The sequence below is a fragment of the Prionailurus viverrinus genome, chromosome C2 (assembly GCF_022837055.1).
Source record: "Prionailurus viverrinus isolate Anna chromosome C2, UM_Priviv_1.0, whole genome shotgun sequence".
NCBI classification, from domain to species: Eukaryota; Metazoa; Chordata; class Mammalia; order Carnivora; family Felidae; genus Prionailurus; species Prionailurus viverrinus.
The window spans coordinates 1,254,770-1,273,155 of record NC_062569.1 but is presented as its reverse complement, the minus strand read 5'-3'; the positions used below and the strand labels follow the sequence as shown (position 1 = coordinate 1,273,155).

General features: G+C 43.9%; 1 protein-coding gene across 6 annotated transcripts in view; it reads right to left on the bottom strand.

Annotated features, from left to right (window-relative positions):
- ANO10 (anoctamin 10) overlaps window positions 1-18,386 on the bottom strand; it is a 270,273-nt gene that overhangs the window by 46,133 nt on the left and 205,754 nt on the right. For 5 of the 6 annotated variants that reach the window (XM_047875024.1, XM_047875022.1, XM_047875021.1 and 2 more), the window contains one exon: window positions 902-1,018. The exons of the other annotated variant lie outside the window; for it this stretch is intronic. In XM_047875024.1, the coding sequence (XP_047730980.1) occupies window positions 902-1,018 (117 nt within the window). The remainder of the gene's footprint in view (window positions 1-901; window positions 1,019-18,386) is intronic. 6 annotated transcript variants of the gene reach the window in all.

The window sequence follows — 18,386 nt, the reverse complement described above, 5'->3', positions numbered from 1 at the left end:
GCGCTCCTCCCTCTTCTCTGTACTCTTATCGCAAGTCTTATTCTGGGGACACCCTGCCTCACTGGGGGCACGCTCTGCTCCAGTGTGGGGACTCCCGCCTCGTGCACCATCCTGCAGCCCCTTGCTTCTATCAGAGGGTCAGCTTGGATGGGTCCCCCTTTCAATTTTTCTCCTCCCAGCTCCCCAGACATTAAAAAAAAAAAAAAAAAATTCCCGTATGAGGTGGTTTGGTAGCCTAACGGACTGTGTGGGTCAGAACCCGGGTCCCGGACCTAGAGTCTGTCTTCTCAGATGACACCACCTTATTGATTTGCTCATTGGTTTAGCGGCTACGTATCGCTGGAGAGAACTGGCTCGGGCACGTAGGAGTCTGTCTTCCTGCTCACACTCTGCTGCCATCAAGAGTCGGAGTGAAGACCTCCAAGCATCGTCTTTGAGGAGAATACGGAGATCACTGGCAGAAGCTGCTACTTCCAGGGCGTTTTCTGATGCTTTCGCCCACACGTTGTCATTCCCCCCTCACTCTCTGCAATATTACGCAAGATTCTGTTTACTCGGTTCCCCTCGTTTAACGCTTCTGCAGAAGGCCGACTGAGAAACGGTGGGGGCTGCTCCAGGGCAAGTCTTGGAAATCCCGGCCTCGTTCTTCTGCTGAATGCTAGCTCTATTCTTTAACATCACTTGGATATTTTTGTCTTGCCTAGTTTAGTTCCCTGAAGCTAGTTGTTGTTCATATGATTAGGATTTTGGTTTTGTTACACCGTCCTAAACCGTAGTCCTCTGTATTTATTTGAGCTAGCAACTTCAAGGGCTGAAGGAAATGCTGAGAGCGAGTCCTCTAAATTATGGCCCCTGGCATTTGCTAAAGAAATACATAGACTTTCAGGACAGTTGCCTTTACCTGCTGCTTGAGTGCCTCCAAAGACTCGAATTCCAATCGGGCCAGTTTCATCTGGATATGCCGTGGTTTATCAGGTATGGCAAATGCAAGTATAAACTTTAAAGCCAGGAGTGCATGCTGAAAACAAGAAAGGGTGCATGTTGATATGGCACATTAGACCACATGTGCAATGGAACAAAACAGTAACTAAGCAATCTGTGATTCTCCTCGTTAACCTTGGGTAATTTCTAATTACTGGCCCGCGATGTATCAGAGATCAACCAGGCCCAAGAGTTATATTTAACCCACTCCCTTGTGGCCCACTCGTTAACCAGTGTCTTCCTTTGCTTTATTCTTTTAAAATCAGTTATTCCCTTAAATTGATACCATATGATACTTTCAGTGCTTTAAAGGAAAATGAAATTCATTCTGAAAAGCCTTTCACAAAAATTTTTCTACCTGTGTCTAATTTCCGAATGTATCTTAGCATACAGCATCGGCAGACTCATTCTATTCTTTGCCCGATAGCGTCCTCCCTGTGCTACGCTTCTGGCTGAGTTACGTGAAATGCACAGGCATCCTAAACACCTTGAATCCTCTGCCTCCCCAAAGGTGCCCGGTGCAGTTTCCCTCATGAAATGCTAATAAATACTGATAACTGGTTGACTGTAATGTGGTGCCTTATGCTGCTGACTCCTCATACTGGACCTCCAGTATAAGGAGGAGACCTGGGTCTCAAACGTGCAGGTATACAGAATGTCTCCGCTATAACATGGGAAGCTTAGAACCCTTCTACACCAATATCATAAAAAGGTTCTCTACGCTATACTAATACAGGGTTTGTAGTCGTGCTTCTTTCTCTGCAGAAAAGAATAAGCCAACAGGATTGCTTCCTTTGGTAAGCCTGCTCTCCAAATGCACAGCCTCGACCTACTGATACGTCTCCAATTCCAGTATCATCTTGTGATCCAGCATCAACACCCACAGGAGTCTCGACGATCAAAAGAATAAAGTTGCCTCTTTGATGACGGCATGAATTACTAAATATTAAAAGCTGTGAAATGATTTTTAAAGGTAAGAAATAATTAAAAGGCATTTCGGAAATCAGTGAAGGAAGTGGAACAGGCTCTAAGAAGTGTTGCATTGAATTATTGACCGAAGAAGAAGACAGCTGAAAGACATTAGATGAATTCTTTACTGCGATATTTTCAAAAGGAGGGCGAAAGACGAATACCATGTGGCTGTCTCCCGGGAGCAGCACAAGCTAATGAAGGAAATCGGCATCACGCCATAACAAGCAGTGACTCGGTCCTGAAAATGGGCGCAGCCTCAACACAGGCCAGGCGCTCCTGGTACAAACGAGAGACCCGGGGTGGGCCAGGCCAGGCAGCCTTCACGGCAGTGTGACTGCCGTGACCAGAGAAGACACTTGGAAGGTACTAAGTATCTACAGGGTGAAAACAGGTAGATAACGGCATGGATCAGATGACATCATCTGCTGTAATTCTGAACTAATTGGGTTAAATTAACAGGAGCCTGGATAAAATCGACAAAGAATAAGTAAATAATTCAAAAAGGTATACTGTGTCATTATTTCATTCCACTGGAGTCCTGACATATAATTTTTTTTTATTTTTTTATTTTTGGGACAGAGAGAGACAGAGCATGAACGGGGGAGGGGCAGAGAGAGAGGGAGACACAGAATCGGAAACAGGCTCCAGGCTCCGAGCCATCAGCCCAGACCCTGACGCAGGGCTCGAACTCATGGACCGCGAGATCGTGACCTGGCTGAAGTCGGACGCTTAACCGACTGCGCCACCCAGGCGCCCCTCCTGACATATAATTTTATATAAGACTTAACCTCTTTAGTAGAAACACTAGACAAGAAGTAAACAAGTGAGCAGATGAAAAGAAACCTTCCGCGTTTGCCAGACATGGTGGTCCTCAAACTGCCAGAGCCCCACCACGAGCCAGCCACTGGCCTCTTTCCAATCCCCTAACAAGTCTGTACCCACTTTCTCTTCTGTGGAGTCTCAGAGGGAAGTGGTGAGAGAAGGACCCTGCCAAGGTCTCCCCTCGGATGCAAGGTGCCTGGAAGATGTGTCAGCTCAACCGGGACTGGTTACCAGGCCACCGAGCAAGGCTGCCACAGACCTCGGTGCTCACAGCGGCCGTACGAACTGTCCATAACCCTCATGAGTTACAATTATTGGTATTTATTAGACAACATTAGTTAAAATAGGAAGTCATTTTAACACGGTTAAAACATTTACGGAGCAATAAGCTTTTATGAGCTCTGTAGCTCCTTTTCCTAAAATTATTTTATAATAAATGTTTCTAAAGGCTCTTATGCAGAGAACTCAGTTTCTTCTGAACTATATTTGCAAAACAGGTTCCTCGTACACCTGCTTGTTCGAAGCTTTTGCCTTCCTGCGGACACCGCCAGGGTCATGCTCCTTGGAGAGCTGCATGCAAACCGCGCAGCTGAACCCCCTTTAGCCGGGTACCAGCACCTTGAAAGCCAGAAGGGAAGGCACTGGGCCCACCCTCTCACGTTTATTAGTGACCAGGGTGCTCGACGCGGGTCTAGGAGGCGATGTCCTGGTGCACAGGCTGGAGGAGAAGACGAGTCATCCTGGGCCATCCTGATGTCACGTGCAGGGGCTACACACACTTGCAGTTGCCCCGGTTTCTAGCAGTTCGGGGAGGGCTTCCCGAAGGAAGTAGGTTGAAGCAGAGACACACAGGAGGAGGGGCTGGCTGGGAAAGGGGGAGGAGCTAACCCAGAGAGGGAAGAAGGGCACTCAGGGACGGTGGGGCTGGGGGACAGGGGAAAACCGAGGCACCGGGAGCTGAGTGAGGAGTGAGGAGGCATCGAGGCACCAGCCACTCACGGCACGGAGAGCGGACAAGTGCAGAGGCCACAGAGAGGCGGGCAGGTCGGCAGGGTGAGCTGGTGTGTGTGACAGCAACGGGCTGGGGCCTCCAGGAACAAGCGGAGGGCTCACCGGCCGAGGACCGGACAGGCTTCCGCGGCCTTACGATGCGCGCAGGATGAGGGGCAGGCCAGAGGGAGCTACGGGGAGCAGAGGTCCACGTGGGCTTTTAGGTGTCCACAGGACATCTGAGCAGAGAGGCTCAGCAGGCAGTGGGGTAGAGGGGTCTCACGTTCCCGACAGGGCTGGAGGCAAACAGTGGGAGTGGCTGGGGTACGTGCATAAACGGCACAGAGTCACGGGAACGGTGGGGGGGGGGGGATCTGCAGGGACAACACGGCGAGGGAGAAGAGATGAGACGAGGCAAGAAGACGGCACAGGGTGGACCTGAAGGAACGAGACGCGTGCGATGAGCAAAAGAGGGAGGCCTGGCAACTGGCTCGAGAAGCAGCAGGTGGTGGCAGGCTGAAATCCAGCAGGTTCTGGAGTTACAGAAGCGAAGGGGAGAGAAGGAAGCCAGTCAAGGTGGGCACAGGAAGGTCAGCCACATGGAGGCGGGGGGGGGGGGGGGGGAACCTGTGGCTTTAACACCAGGCGGCCTTTGGCGACTCTGGTGGGAGTGGTTTCAGCTGAGTGGGGGCCACAGAAGCAAGACCAAGGTGGACTGAGAAGGGCCTGGAAAGCAAGGCTGGAGAGAGGAGGGCCTTCCACAGAGTTCAGTTCAGGAAGTCTGGAAGGAGGGAGAGTAAGAGAGAAGGTGGTAGCCGGACGGAGGGAGACCTGGGCTAGCCAGGCGTCTGGGTCTCAAACGTGCAAGTTTAAACGGTTTTAAATGCGTTAAAGGGTCAAACCTAAGTTCAGTGGTTTTAAACGTGGAAGTGCAAAACGCTTTGGCAGAAGGAACCGAGAGAATGGTAAGAGGACCCTTGGAAGAAAAGTCTCAGCACAGACCAGGCTGCCGTGCGAGGCAGGGCTTAGCCACACACGGGAGGTCTGACGCTGTCAGGCTGAGGAGGGAGAGTGGCCTCGGGGGAAAAAAGGCATTGGGGGCACTCATTTTAGAGAAGAGAAGTATTCTAAAAGAAACTTGTTGTTCAGAATATGCAACTCAGACTTAAAATGAGGAAGGACAGGTGAGAATCCCACACAGCGTTCTCCTTTTTTTTCTTTTACAGACCTAACCTTGAAGCATCACTAAGTGTCTTTTCCTTAAGAAAGATCGTCCAAGACAGAAAAAAAAAAGTGTCTTAAAGAGCAAGACAAAAACGCCAATTCTATTAATTAGATCAGAAGAAAATCTATCAACGTCTTGACAATGACGATGGTTTTCTTTGGGTGGTTGGCGATGTGGGCAATCTCTTTATCTTTAGTCTCTAACAAACATGCATTATTTTGTTTTCTTTTCCCACATTTTATTTTTTGAGTTTGTACTTTAATTCCACTTCACACAGTGTTCATATTAGTTTCAGTGTACAATTTAGTGATTCAACGCGTCCATACGTCACCTGGTGCTCATCCCAAGTGCCCTCCTTAACCCCCCATTGCCTATTTCCCCCGCCCCCCACTCCCCTCCCCTCTGGTAACCGTCAGCCTGTCCCCTAGAGTTAAAAGTCTGTTTCTTGGTTTGCCTCTCTCTCTCCACCCCCATGCTTGTTTTGTTTCTTAAATTTCACATATGAGTGAAGTCATATGTGATTTGTCTTTCTCTGAATGACTTATTTCACTTAGCATAATACTCTCTGGCCCCATCCATATCATTGCAAACGGCAAGATTTCATTCTTTTTTATGCCTGAATAATATTCCATTGTATATGTAGACCACCTCTTCTTTATGCATTCATCTACTGATGGACACTTGGGGCGCTTCCATATCTCGGCTATTGTTGATAATGCTGCTATAAACATCGGGGTGCATGTCATGTATCACTCGTATAAGGGAAAAAACACTTCTGTGAAAAGAACTCGAGGATCCCTCCTGCTGGGGAAGGTCACTGAGAAGACATGACCACTACTGGACCCCCGAGCTAGACCTAGGTGGCGAGGTTGCTCCCTCCCTTCCTTGTCCTTGGAATGTGGGAATGAGGTTTGCCTTTCCCTCTCCCAGAAGTTGCTCCAAGGACATCGCCTTGAGACGGTGATGGGATGTTGAGAACACCTTGCACAGATTAGTTGACTAAACCCAGTTAAGGTCTCTGTTTATAAAAGTTTAGGAAAACTTTTCAGATGTGGCGGGCAGATGCGGGGATCCACTCGTCTTGCTGCCACCCAAGACAAGCCTTGTCTGTAAGCTCCCTTTGCTTATTAAACCTGCCACCTTCCAACCAGGAGTGGCCTACCTCTCTCCTCCGTCCCTCCCTGCCATTGGCAGTCAGGGGCCAGTTTCAGATTACACCCCGGAAGCTCCCAAGAGGGTTGCACAGCAACACTCACTTGAACAAATTACATATGCTCTGCCAGGCTCCTAACCCCACCTCGTTATAACTGCCCATATGCCCAGTGAACAGGCCAAAACCAGACAACTTGCAGCCCAGCGAGTCTGGCTTTTCATCTGGAGTCTAAGAATAAAAGAAGTTGTGAGAGCGGTCACTTTGCGTTCATTCATTCTGCAAATATGTAGTGAGCACTGACACAGCCAGACTGCTTAGACGGTGGACTTCCTCTACCTCTTCCTTCCCTCCCCAAATCTCCGTCACACTGACCAAGCCCGCACCCCGCCCTGCTTTGCGACACTCCCAGAAGTCCCACCAATCATGGGTTTGTTGGGTTTAACATCCCCCTGGGAGAGTAAAGAGCATCGCCATTCACAGATTAACTATCAATTAATTTAATTAGCCGGTGCTCGATGGTCGAGAGCGCTCTCCGGCCTCCACCCACCCCCGATACTCCTCTGAGTGCTTGGAAGTCGGGGGAAACACCACAGCAGCTTCCGCAGTGGGGTACTGGCTTTGAGGAAGAGGAGTAAACAGAAGCAGAAAGGAACCAACACTGTCTCAATGGTCAGGGAAGGATAAACTAGACGGCTAGCCTCCACTGCTTTCTACTTACTGATTTCTTGTGTCCAGGATCCAGAGTTCAGGTTGATGGATTAAGTAAGAAGTAAGCACTTGTGGGCTAGCCTGGAAACCTAAATAACAGTTATAGCACTATGTTTCAAAAAATCAATTTTTAAAATGTTGTTTATATTTCCTCTACAGCAAATATGTCTCAAGGCTGGGAACTGCTTTATGCTAACTGAACTGAGGGGAAGAAAAAGTACAAAAAACATTTTAGCTATTTCTACTTGTTTTCATAAATGAAAGCAAACCTAAGATAAAATGCAAATCTATTCAGATTTGGAGAAAAATGTATTAAAAAATGAATACTTGGGTTGGCTTTTCATAGCCTGTCTATGAAAAGAGAAGACATTTTCTGGGCCGTAATTGTGATTCTTTCTTCATCGACATTTTTCTTTTAACGGAAAACTCACAAAATCTTATCCTACACACAGTAAAGAAGAAAAGAAACAGTAGGGGGCGGGGTGGGAAGATGGGCAGAATTTTAAAAGTAATAAATACAAAGAAGTTGGCTCCCCATTACAGTATGCTTCAAGTAATGATTACAGGGTGTCTTCGTTGGGAAAGGAGAAAAGGACACGACCAGAGAAAATGAGCATGCAGAGCTAAGTGCTCCCAGAAGTACAGTAGTGCCTACCCTACCATCAGTGCCACTCACCCCTGGTCACCACAGGGGCGTCAAACACTCGGGAGTCTGTGGCAGGTGCACAGAGTGAGCAGAACCATTTTATTTTACAAAAACTAGAAACTATGATACGATCGATAGCAGCAGCTGTGTTTGTAGCCACCAACCCTATCTCTTATGAAACACAAAATGCAAATCAGAGATGAGTTCTTGGAATTCTGAAAAGCTAATCTGATCTCTACAGTGGAATGTCTGCCATGCTACCTCTTTCCATGCGGGGCCCAGCCACCAAGGAATGAAAGAAACTCCAAAAAAGCATCCTCTGCTGATTACCACATTACGTGCCAGATGCCAATTAATAAGAAATGATTAGTGGATCGGATCCAAGATCCAAAACAATTTATGGAATTAGGCTCTTGAGAAAAAAAACCTCAGGAAAACAGAAATACAACATACCAAAATCTATGGGTGCCAGCAAAAACAGTTCCAAGAGAGAAGTTCATAGCAATACAGGCCTGCCTCAAGAAACAAGAGAAATTCACCTTAACAATTTAACTTTAAACCCTAAAGGAACTAGAAAAAGAAGAATAAATAAAGCTCAAAGTTGGCTGAAGAAAGGAAATAATAAAGATCAGAGTGCAAATAAATGAAATAGAGACTAAAAATAGAAAAGATCAATGAAGCTAAGAGCAGGTTCTTTAAGAAGATAAACAATATTGGGGCGCCTGGGTGGCGCAGTCGGTTAAGAGTCCGACTTCAGCCAGGTCACGATCTCGCGGTCCGTGAGTTCGAGCCCCGCATCAGGCTCTGGGCTGATGGCTCAGAGCCTGGAGCCTGTTTCTGATTCTGTGTCTCCCTCTCTCTCTGCCCCTCCCCCGTTCATGCTCTGTCTCTCTCTGTCCCAAAAATAAATAAACGTTGAAAAAAAATATTAAAAAAAGAAGATAAACAATATTAACACCTCTTTAGCTAGACCCACCGAGAAAAAAAATAAAGTGCTCAAATAAATAAAATCAGAAATGGAACAGAAGTTACAACTGATGCTGCAGAAATACAAAGGATCATAACAGACTACTGGGAACAATGACAGGCCAACAAAGTAGACAACCTAGAAGAAATGGATAAATCCCTAGAAACATAAAATCTTCCAGACTGAATCATGAGGAAATAAAAAATCTGAATAGACCCAGTTACTAATAAGGAGACTGAATCAGTAGTCAAATAACTCCCACAAACAAAAGTTCAGGATCAGATGGCTTTACTGGTGAAATCTACCAAACATGCAAATGCGATTTAATACCCACCCCTCTCAAACTCTCCCAAAACACTGAAGAAGAGGAAAAGCTTTCCTCATTCTATGAGGCTGGCATCACTCTGCTACCAAAACCAGATAATGACATCACAAAAAAAGACAATTACAGGCTGATATCCCTGAGAAATACAGATGCACCCCCCCCACCCCCTGCTCCACTCAACAAAAATATTAGCAAACATTAAAAGGATCATATACCATGATCAAGTGGGATTTCTTCCAGGGATGAAAGGATGATTCAACAACTGCAAATCAATCAGCACTACAGTAACAAGATGAACGATAAAATTGTATGATCATCTCAATAGATGCATTTGACAAAATTCAACCTCCATTTATGATAAAAACTCTCAACAAAGTGGATACAGAGGAAATGTACCTCAACATAACAAAGGTCAAATATGACAAACCCACAGCTGACATCATACTCAAAGCTTTTCCCCTAAGATCAGGAACAAAGACAAGAATGCCCACTTTTTCCACTTTTATTCAACACAGTACTGGAAGTCCTAGCCACAGCAATTAGTCATGAAAAAAAAAAGGCATACAAATTGGAAAAAAAATAAAACTGTCACTACTTGCAGATGACATGATGATACAGAAAACCCTAAAGAGGCCACCCAAAATGAAACAAAAACCCCACAAAACTGTTAGAATAAATGCATTCAGTAAAGTTGCAGATAAAAAATTAGTATACAATATTCTGTTGCATTTCTGTACTCTAGTAACAAGCTATCAGAAAGAGGAGTCAAGAAAACAATCCTATTTACAATTGCATCAAAAAGAATAAAATACCTAGGCATAGATTTGGCCAATGAGATAAAAGGCCTGTACTAAGAAAACTAGAAGATATCAATAAAATAAATTGAAGAAGACACAAATTAATGGAAAAGATATTCTGTGCTCATGGACTGGAAGAATTAGTATTATTAAAATGTCCATACTACCAGGGTTCCTGGGTGGTTCAGTTGGTTAAGCATCTGATTCTTGATTTGGGCTCAGGTCATGATCTCATGGTTTGTGAGTTCAAGCCCTGTGTCAGGTTCTGTGCTGCCTGGGATTCTCTCTCTCTGCCACCGTCTCTGCCCCCCCTTTCTCTCTCTCTCTCTCTCTCTCTCTCTCTCTCTCACACACACACACACACACACACACACACACACACACACACACACACAAAATAAATGAATAAACATTATTTTTAAAAAGTCAATACCGCCCAAAGGAATCTACAGACTCAATGCAATCCCTATCAAAATTCCAATGACATTTCCTTCACAGAACTACAACAAATAATTCTAAAATTTGTATGGAGCCACAAAGGACCTCAAATAGCCAAAACAATTCTGAGAAAGAACAAAACTGGAGGCCTCACACTTCCTGACTTCAAACTACAGTACAAAGCTATAGTAATCAAACAGTATGGTATTGACATAAATGGAACAGAGCAGATAAACCAGAAATAAACCTATGCACATATGATCAATTAATTTGTGACAAAGAAAGCAAAATACACAACAGGGAAGACAAAAGGCAGTCTCTTCCACACATGTGATGGGAAAACTGGACAGCTACATGCAAAAGTATGAAACTGGACCACTATATTATACTATACACAAAAATTAACTCAAAATGAAGTAAAGACTTGGACATAAGATGTGAAGCCATAAAACTCCTAGAAGAAAACCTAGGCAGTTAGCTCCAAAATATATAAAGAACTCATGTAATTCAGTAACTAAAAAACACAAACAATCCAATTAAAATATAGGCAGAGACATTTTCCCAAAGAAGACATACAGACGGCAGCCAACGAGCACATGAAAAGATGCTCAATGTCACGAAACATCAGGGAAATGCAAATCAAAACCACAACCAGATGACCACTTCACACCTGTCAGAACGACTATTATCAAAAAGGCAAGAGATACCAGGTACTGGCAAGGACGTGGAGAAAAGGGAATCTTTGTGCAGTTTTGGTGGAAATGTAAACAGGTACAGCCATGACAGAAAACAGTATGGAGGCTCCTCAAAAAATAGAAAGTAGAGCTACCATAAGATCCAGCAATTCCGTTACTGCATATCTACCTGAAGAAGACGAAACACGAATTTGAAAAGATATGTGAACCCACATGTTCATGGCACCATTGTTTATAATACCAAGATATGGAAACAAACCAAGTGTCCTTCAATGGGTAAATGGAATACGACATAGCCATAAAAAATAAAATCTTGCCATCTGCAACAACATGGATGGACCTGGAAGGGATTAAGCTACGTGAAAGAAGTGAGACAGAGAAAGACAAATATTGCATGATTTTACTTATGTGTGGAATCTAAAAAACAAAACAAATCAAGACTCATAAATACAGAAAACAGATCAGTGGCTGCCAGAGGGGAGGGGACTTGGTTGGCTGCAATGAGTGAAGGGATTAAGAAGTACAAACTTCCGGGGCGCCTGGGTGGCTCAGTCAGTTAAGCATCCGACTTCGGCTCAGGTCATGATCTCGAGTTTCGTGAGTTCGAGCCCCATGTCAGGCTCTGTGCCGACAGCCCAGAACCTGGAGCCTGCTTCGGATTCTGTGTCTCCCTCTCTCTCTGCCCCTCCCCCACTCATGCTCTGTCTCTGTCTCTGTCTCTCTCTGTCAAAAATAAATAAACATCAAGAAAAAAAAGAAGTACAAACTTCCAATTATAAAGTAAACAAGACCAATTATAAAGTAAATAATACCTAGGGATGGAATGTAGAGCATGGGTAATATAGTCAATAATATTAACGTTGTAAGGTGAAAGACAGTAACTAGACTTACTGTGGTGATCATTTTGCAATGTATACAAATGTCAAATCACTATGTTGTACACTTGAAACTAATATAATATTACATGTCAATTATACCTCAATATTAATTTTAGAAGAATGTGAAAAAACCTCAGGGATTTTCATCTCATGATGGTAGATACATCTACTCTTCTGTGTCCCCATGGTCCCCTGGAATGACAGAAATACATATTCTAAAAAGAATGAGACTAGGAACCAAGAGAATTTGCCAGAAATTCTGAATGTAAGACTGATGGAGCAGAAAGTCTAGCACATCTCCTGACACAAATGCAGATCCTTCCACAGAAGCCTCAGAGAGAGGCCAATATCAGATTCAGCCCCACAAAAGGAAAGGATGGGGCCAGAGTCATCACCAAAGTGAAGGTATTAAAAATCTGCCTTCAGAAGAGCAAGGGCCATAGGGAGCCCTTTCTTATGCCACCTTGTAACAGAGTGACCACAAGGTTCTACTCCTGCACGAAAGCCAGTGACCTGCCCTTTAAAGAAAGCATGTAACCATCTGGGAGAGCTTTTTGTGTAGGGTTGGGAGGCCCAAGAGAGAAGTGAAGCCCATGGTCATGCCAGACTCCCACTAAAGACTTGGAGGCCTGAGTGATGTCGGCAAGACGGTGAAACAGAAAGCCCAAACCTTATTCAGTCCAAAAAGCCTTTATGACAACTCCGGAAACCAGTTAAGAAGTTGCAGAACCCTAGGCGAGCACAAAGTCAAGAGCAGCTACATTGAAATATGTAAGAAAAGCCATTGGATTTCACCTGTGATAGCCCTTCCTCCGAGCTGATACAACTCAGCATAACTGGGAGAAAATACCCCATTTGTGGCTTCTCCCTCGGGAGAGGAGGAGAAGAGTAGAATGTGCATCCAATGTTCCAGCTTTTCAGGTGACTGCCCCACGGACTGATTTCTATCGCAGTAGACTCAGAGTGCTGGAGAGGCTATGACGTGTTTTGAATGCCTGGGGGCCACTAGGACAACCTGAGCTCGGTGACAGGTGGAGGTACCAAAGAGCTGCAGTACTGCAGACACACAGTGGAGGGAGCAAGAGATTACAAACTCCTGAACACTAAACAGACAACGTCCCTAATCGGGAATCTATATGCACAAGTTCAGAGAAGACACATTCTCAGAAAAGGTTTGAGCCCTCTGGCTAGGCCGACTGATGGAGTTCTTTCCCTGTACAAAGTTAGTCTGTAAAGACTGGGAGGGGTGGCTTTTTTTTTTTTCAAATGCATAAGTCTCAGCAAAAAATAAGGCACATGAAGAAACAGGGAAACATGGCACAATCAAAGGAAAGTAATAAATCTTGGAAAACTGACCCTAGAGAAACAGAGATCTATAAATTATCTGAAAAATAATTTAAAATAATCATCCAAAAGAAACTCAATGGGCTACAAGAACACAGAAAAATAACTGAAATCAGGAAAATGATGCATAAACAAAATGAGAATATCAACAGAAATACAGAAACTATAAAAGAACCATACAGAAGTTCTGATGCTAAAGAATTCAATAATCAAATATTTACCAGATGGGTTCAACAGTTGACTTGTCCAAACAGAAGATTCAGTGAACCTGAAGATATGTCATTTGAAATTACTGAGTCAGAGGAGCAAAAATAAAAACAGGAATAAAGAAAGATGAAGAAAGCCTAAGAAGCTTAAGATACATCAACAAGCAGACCAATATATGCATTCTGGGAGTCTCAGAAAGAGAACACATTAAGAGGCAGAGAGCTTATTTGAAGAAATAATGGTCAAAATGAGAAAGGAAACGGACACACAAATGCAAGAAGCTCAAGAAGATTCCAACCAGGATAAACCCACACTGAGACATGCTATAATCAAACTGCTGAAAGACACAGAGAGAATCTTGAAAGCAGCAGACATAAGTGTTGCATCAACTACAAGGGAGCCCCCATGAAATTATTTAGAGGGTTTCTTAGCAGAAATAATACAAGCCAGAAAGGACTGAGATGATATCCAATGTGCCGAATGAATAACTCTGCCAACCAGGAATACTATATTCAGCAAAACTGTCCTATTTAAAAATGAGGAAGAAATACTTTTCCAGATAAACAAAGGCTGAGAAAATGATCACTACCAGACCTGCCTTGCAAGAAATGCTAAAAGGAATACATCACACTGATATAAAGGATGCTAGACAGCAACACAAAAGCATGTACAAATATAAAGCTCTCTGGTGAAGGTAAACATAAAGGAAAACACCAAATCCCATATTACTACAGTGGCGGTAGTAATTTTAATTCTGGTATACAATATAAAGGATAAAAGCATACAAATAACTATAAAACTATGTGGATGAATACTACATATGAAAACATGTAATTTGTGACATCAATAACATAAAATTGGTGGGGGAAACATAAAAGAGTAGAGATTTTGCACGTGATTAAAGTGTTTATTAGTTTTAAACAGACTGTTATAACTGTAAGGTGTTTTATGTACCCACCGTTATAACCATAAGAAATACCTATAGAAAATACACAAAAGAGAAATGAGAATCAAAGCAAGTCACTACAAAAAAAAAAAAAAGCAACAAAACACAAAGAAAGGCATCAAGAGAGGGAACGGGGAACAAAATAACTCGGAGACATATAGAAAACAATAAAATGGCAACAAAATTTTGGTACTATCAGTAATTACTTTGTTTTTTTTCTTTTCTTTTTATTAAATATAATTTATTGACAAATCGGTTTCCATACAACACCCATTGCTCATCCCAACAGGTGCCCTCCTCCATGCCCATCACCCACTTTCCCCTCTCTCGCACCCCCCATCAGTCTGCTCAGTCTGCTCTCAGTATTCAAGTCTCTTATAGTTTACCTCCTTCCCTCTCTGTAACCTTTTTTTCTCCCCTCCCCTCCCCCATGGTCTTAAGTTTCTCAGGATCAACATATGAGTGAAAACATATGGTATCTGTCTTTCTCTGTATGGCTTATTTCACTTAGCATAACACTCTCCAGTTCCATCCACGTTGCTACAAAGGGCCATATTTCGTTCTTTCTCATTGCCATGTAGTACTCCATTGTGTATATAAACCACATCTTCTTTATCCATTCGTCACTTGATGGACATTTAGGCTCTTTCCATAATTTGGCTATTGTTGAAAGTGCTGCTATAAACATTGGGGTACAAGTGCCCCCATGCATCAGCACTCCTGTATCCCTTGGGTAAATTCCTAGCAGTGCTATTGCTGGGTCATAGGGTAGGTCTATTTTTAATTTTCTGAGGAACCTCCACACTGTTTTCCAGAGCGGCTGCACCAGTTTGCATTCCCACCAACAGTGCAAGAGGGTTCCCGTTTCTCCACATCCTCGCCAGCATCTAGAGTCTCGTGATTTATTCATTTTAGCCACTCTGACCGGCAGGAGGTGGTATCTCAGTGTGGTTTTGATTTGTATTTCCCTGATGAGGAGTGACATTGAACATCTTTTCATGTGTCTGCTGGCCATCTGGATGTCTTCTTTGGAGAAGTGTCTATCTGTGTCTTCTACCCATTGCTTCACTGGATTATTTATTTTTCAGGTGTGGACTTTGGTGAGTTCTTTATACATTTTAGATACTAGCCTTTATCTGATATGTCATTTGCAATATCTTTTCCCATTCCGTCGGCTGCCTTTTAGTTTTGTTGATTGTTTCCTTTGCAGCGCGGAAGTTTTTTATCTTGAGAAGCATCAGAAAGACAAAGAAACTGATGCCATTCACAGTTGCACCAAGAACCATAAAATACCTAGGAATAAACCTAACCAAAGATGTAAAAGATCTGTATGCTGAAAACCATAGAAAGCTTATGAAGGAAATTGAAGAAGATATAAAGAAATGGAAAAACATTCCGTGTCGTGGATTGGAAGAATAAATAGGGTTAAAATGTCAATATTACGCAAAGCAATCTACACATTCGATGCAATCCCAATCAAAATTGCACCAGCATTCTTCTCGAAGCTAGAACAAGCAATCCTAAAATTTGTATGAACCACAAACGACCCTGAATAGCCAAAGTAATATTGAAGAAGAAGACCAAAGCGGGAGGCATCACAATCCCAGACTTTAGCCTCTACTACAAAGCTGTAATCATCAAGACAGCATGGTATTGGCACAAAAACAGACACAGAGACCAATGGAATAAAAGAGACCCCAGAATGGGACCCACAAATGTATGGCAGGAAAGAGTATCCAATGGAAAAAAGACAGTCTCTTTAACAAATGGTGCCAGGAGAACTGGACAGCAACACGCAGAAGAATGAAACTAGACCACTTTCTTACACAATTCACAAAAACAAACTCACAATGGATGAAGGACCTGAATGTGAGACAGGAAACCATCAAAACCCTAGAGGAGAAAGCAGGCAAAAACCTCTTTGCCCTCAGCCACAGCAATTTCTTACTCGACACATCTCCAAAGGCAAGGGAATTAAAAGCAAATGTCAGTAATTACTTTAAACGTAAACAGATTAAACTCCCCAATCAAAGGACATAGAGAAGCTAAATGGATTAAAAAACCAAACCAAACCAGAAAAACAAGAACCAACTCTAAGCTTTCTACAAGAGAGAGACTCACTTTAGAATCAAGGACACACAAAGGATAAAAGTAAAAAGATATTTCATGCAAATGGATGAGAAGGCATAAAAAATTTGGTCTTTGTCTCAATAACACAACGAATGGAAATCTTCTCTGTAGTTTCAAAAGAGGCTTCTTGTACAGTGTCTCCAGGTCCTAACACCTGGTGGGTCACTGATGGACCCTGAGAAATGCAGTGGGGGCAGGGTAGCACCTGTGATACCAGGCCACTGTGCTCCCAACTAAGGTGCCTGCTTGGGGCAGTGAGGATGCACACAGGGCATGACAGGGAGTCACCGTCATCATAAAGAGCCCGGGCCGTTGGCTTGTCCACATGAGCTATTTCCCAAGATCAGTCAGGTGAGTGAAGAACTGGGATTAAAAGTTAGTGGAACATTGAGGGACGCCTGGGTCGGCTCAGTCGGTTAAACGTCTGACTCCTGATCTTGGCACAGGTCATGGTCTCACGGTTCATGACTCGAGTCTCTTGACGACGTGAAGCCTGCTTGGGATGCTCTCTCTCTCCCTCTCCTGCTCGCTCTCTCTCTCTTCTTCTCTCTCTCAAAATAAATAAACTTAAAAAAAATAAAAGGTTAGCGTGAAGTTGAAATCTAAAACAAGCGTGTAGCGAAAAAACAATGGAAAAACATTAGAAGAGCCAATGAAAACAATGAGACAGAGAAGAGAAACTGATTACAATAAAAACATAAAAGTTTTTTTTACGTCCTCTTCCTTGATCTCACCACTTAATAGAACCAATGAATTGAGGGAAATAATATAAAAGGTTACAAATAAATTAATCAGCTCTTCCCTTTTAAAATATGGTCTCCATTGTTGAGACTTGGTAACAGAAGGGGCCCCTTATAGGTGAGCGACCCTGAGTTGATGGCATTGTCATTTGTCACTGGGGTGAGAAAGCTGGCCTTCAAGGCCTTGGCCATCCCGGGGTCACCCAACAACATGTCCTATGCAGCGCTGAAGCAATTACATGTGCAAACCTTGTTCTTTTCCCACTCAGAGCCACATTTCACGCACAAAGCAGTTTCCAAGCCAGATCTGATGATTGTGGAAGGAAACGCAATCTGTAGGAGGGTTATGTTTTATTTGGAGGTCGTTTTGTTTTTTCAACAATTATTTTTATCACTTGACAAGGAAAAACCTAAGCAACACTTAATAACGCATGCCTGGAAATGTTCTCTAAAGCCTACAAGCAAACTGGTACCCTGAGATTGTGGTTTCATTCCACGGTACACTTCCTTCATGACTTAAACTGGGCAATCGAGTGCGCATTTAAATCATACTGAGAAACACACATGTGTAATCTCTAAATCATTACTCACAAAGGCCAGCCATCGGGCACTCCGGGGCCAAGCGAGGGTGGTGGCTTTACCACAGTGCAAGGAAGACACACAGCCAGCTTCCTGAAGTCACTTGCCTAATGCTTGCCTGGTCAGTGACAGAGGATGAGGAGGGCAGCAGGGCTCAGGAGACTCTGCATGCGAAGTCTTCTAGGAAACAGTTACTGTTCCTTTTAAGAAGCAGTCTCGCGCCACCTAAACCATCCCTCCACCTACTGGCCTTGCAACACAGTGTTCACATTTAGAGATACGGGGGCACCGTGGACACTTGGAAGAATCATGGAAGGTGGAAGGGAAGTCTCAAAGGCCCAGCGGCCGTGGGGATCCCAAGTCACAGGTACAAGACAGGAGGAGACTTCTCCCTTCACCGTGGTGATTACCTTCACAGCTTATGGCACATGTGTAAACGTAAAGCTGTCATCTCAGGATGGCTCTTTGCTCACACGCTTCATCTCCTTCCCTCTTAGTCTTTTGTTTTCTTTCTAGTTTTGTTGTTGCTGTTGCTGTTGCTTTTCTACTTTAGATGCTATGGCCGTGGGAACAATTTGTTCCTCACAGAACGAAATGAGAGCTAGCCATGCTTAGTAACACTTCCTCGAGTCCCAACTGTGTAAAGCTAGCTGGCATTTCTTCGGCACCACTGGGCAAAAGCTCCATCCCGTCTCCTCGGTTCTACCTGCCTGCTCTGGGCCAGCTTCAGTTTGCCAAGGTCCCGTGTGCACCTGGCCTCTGAAAGGTCCCCCCTTCGGGCGGCTGCTGTTTCAACCCATCCCTGCCAGGCTTGTGTTTCTTCCTCCTCCCCCAGGCATCATC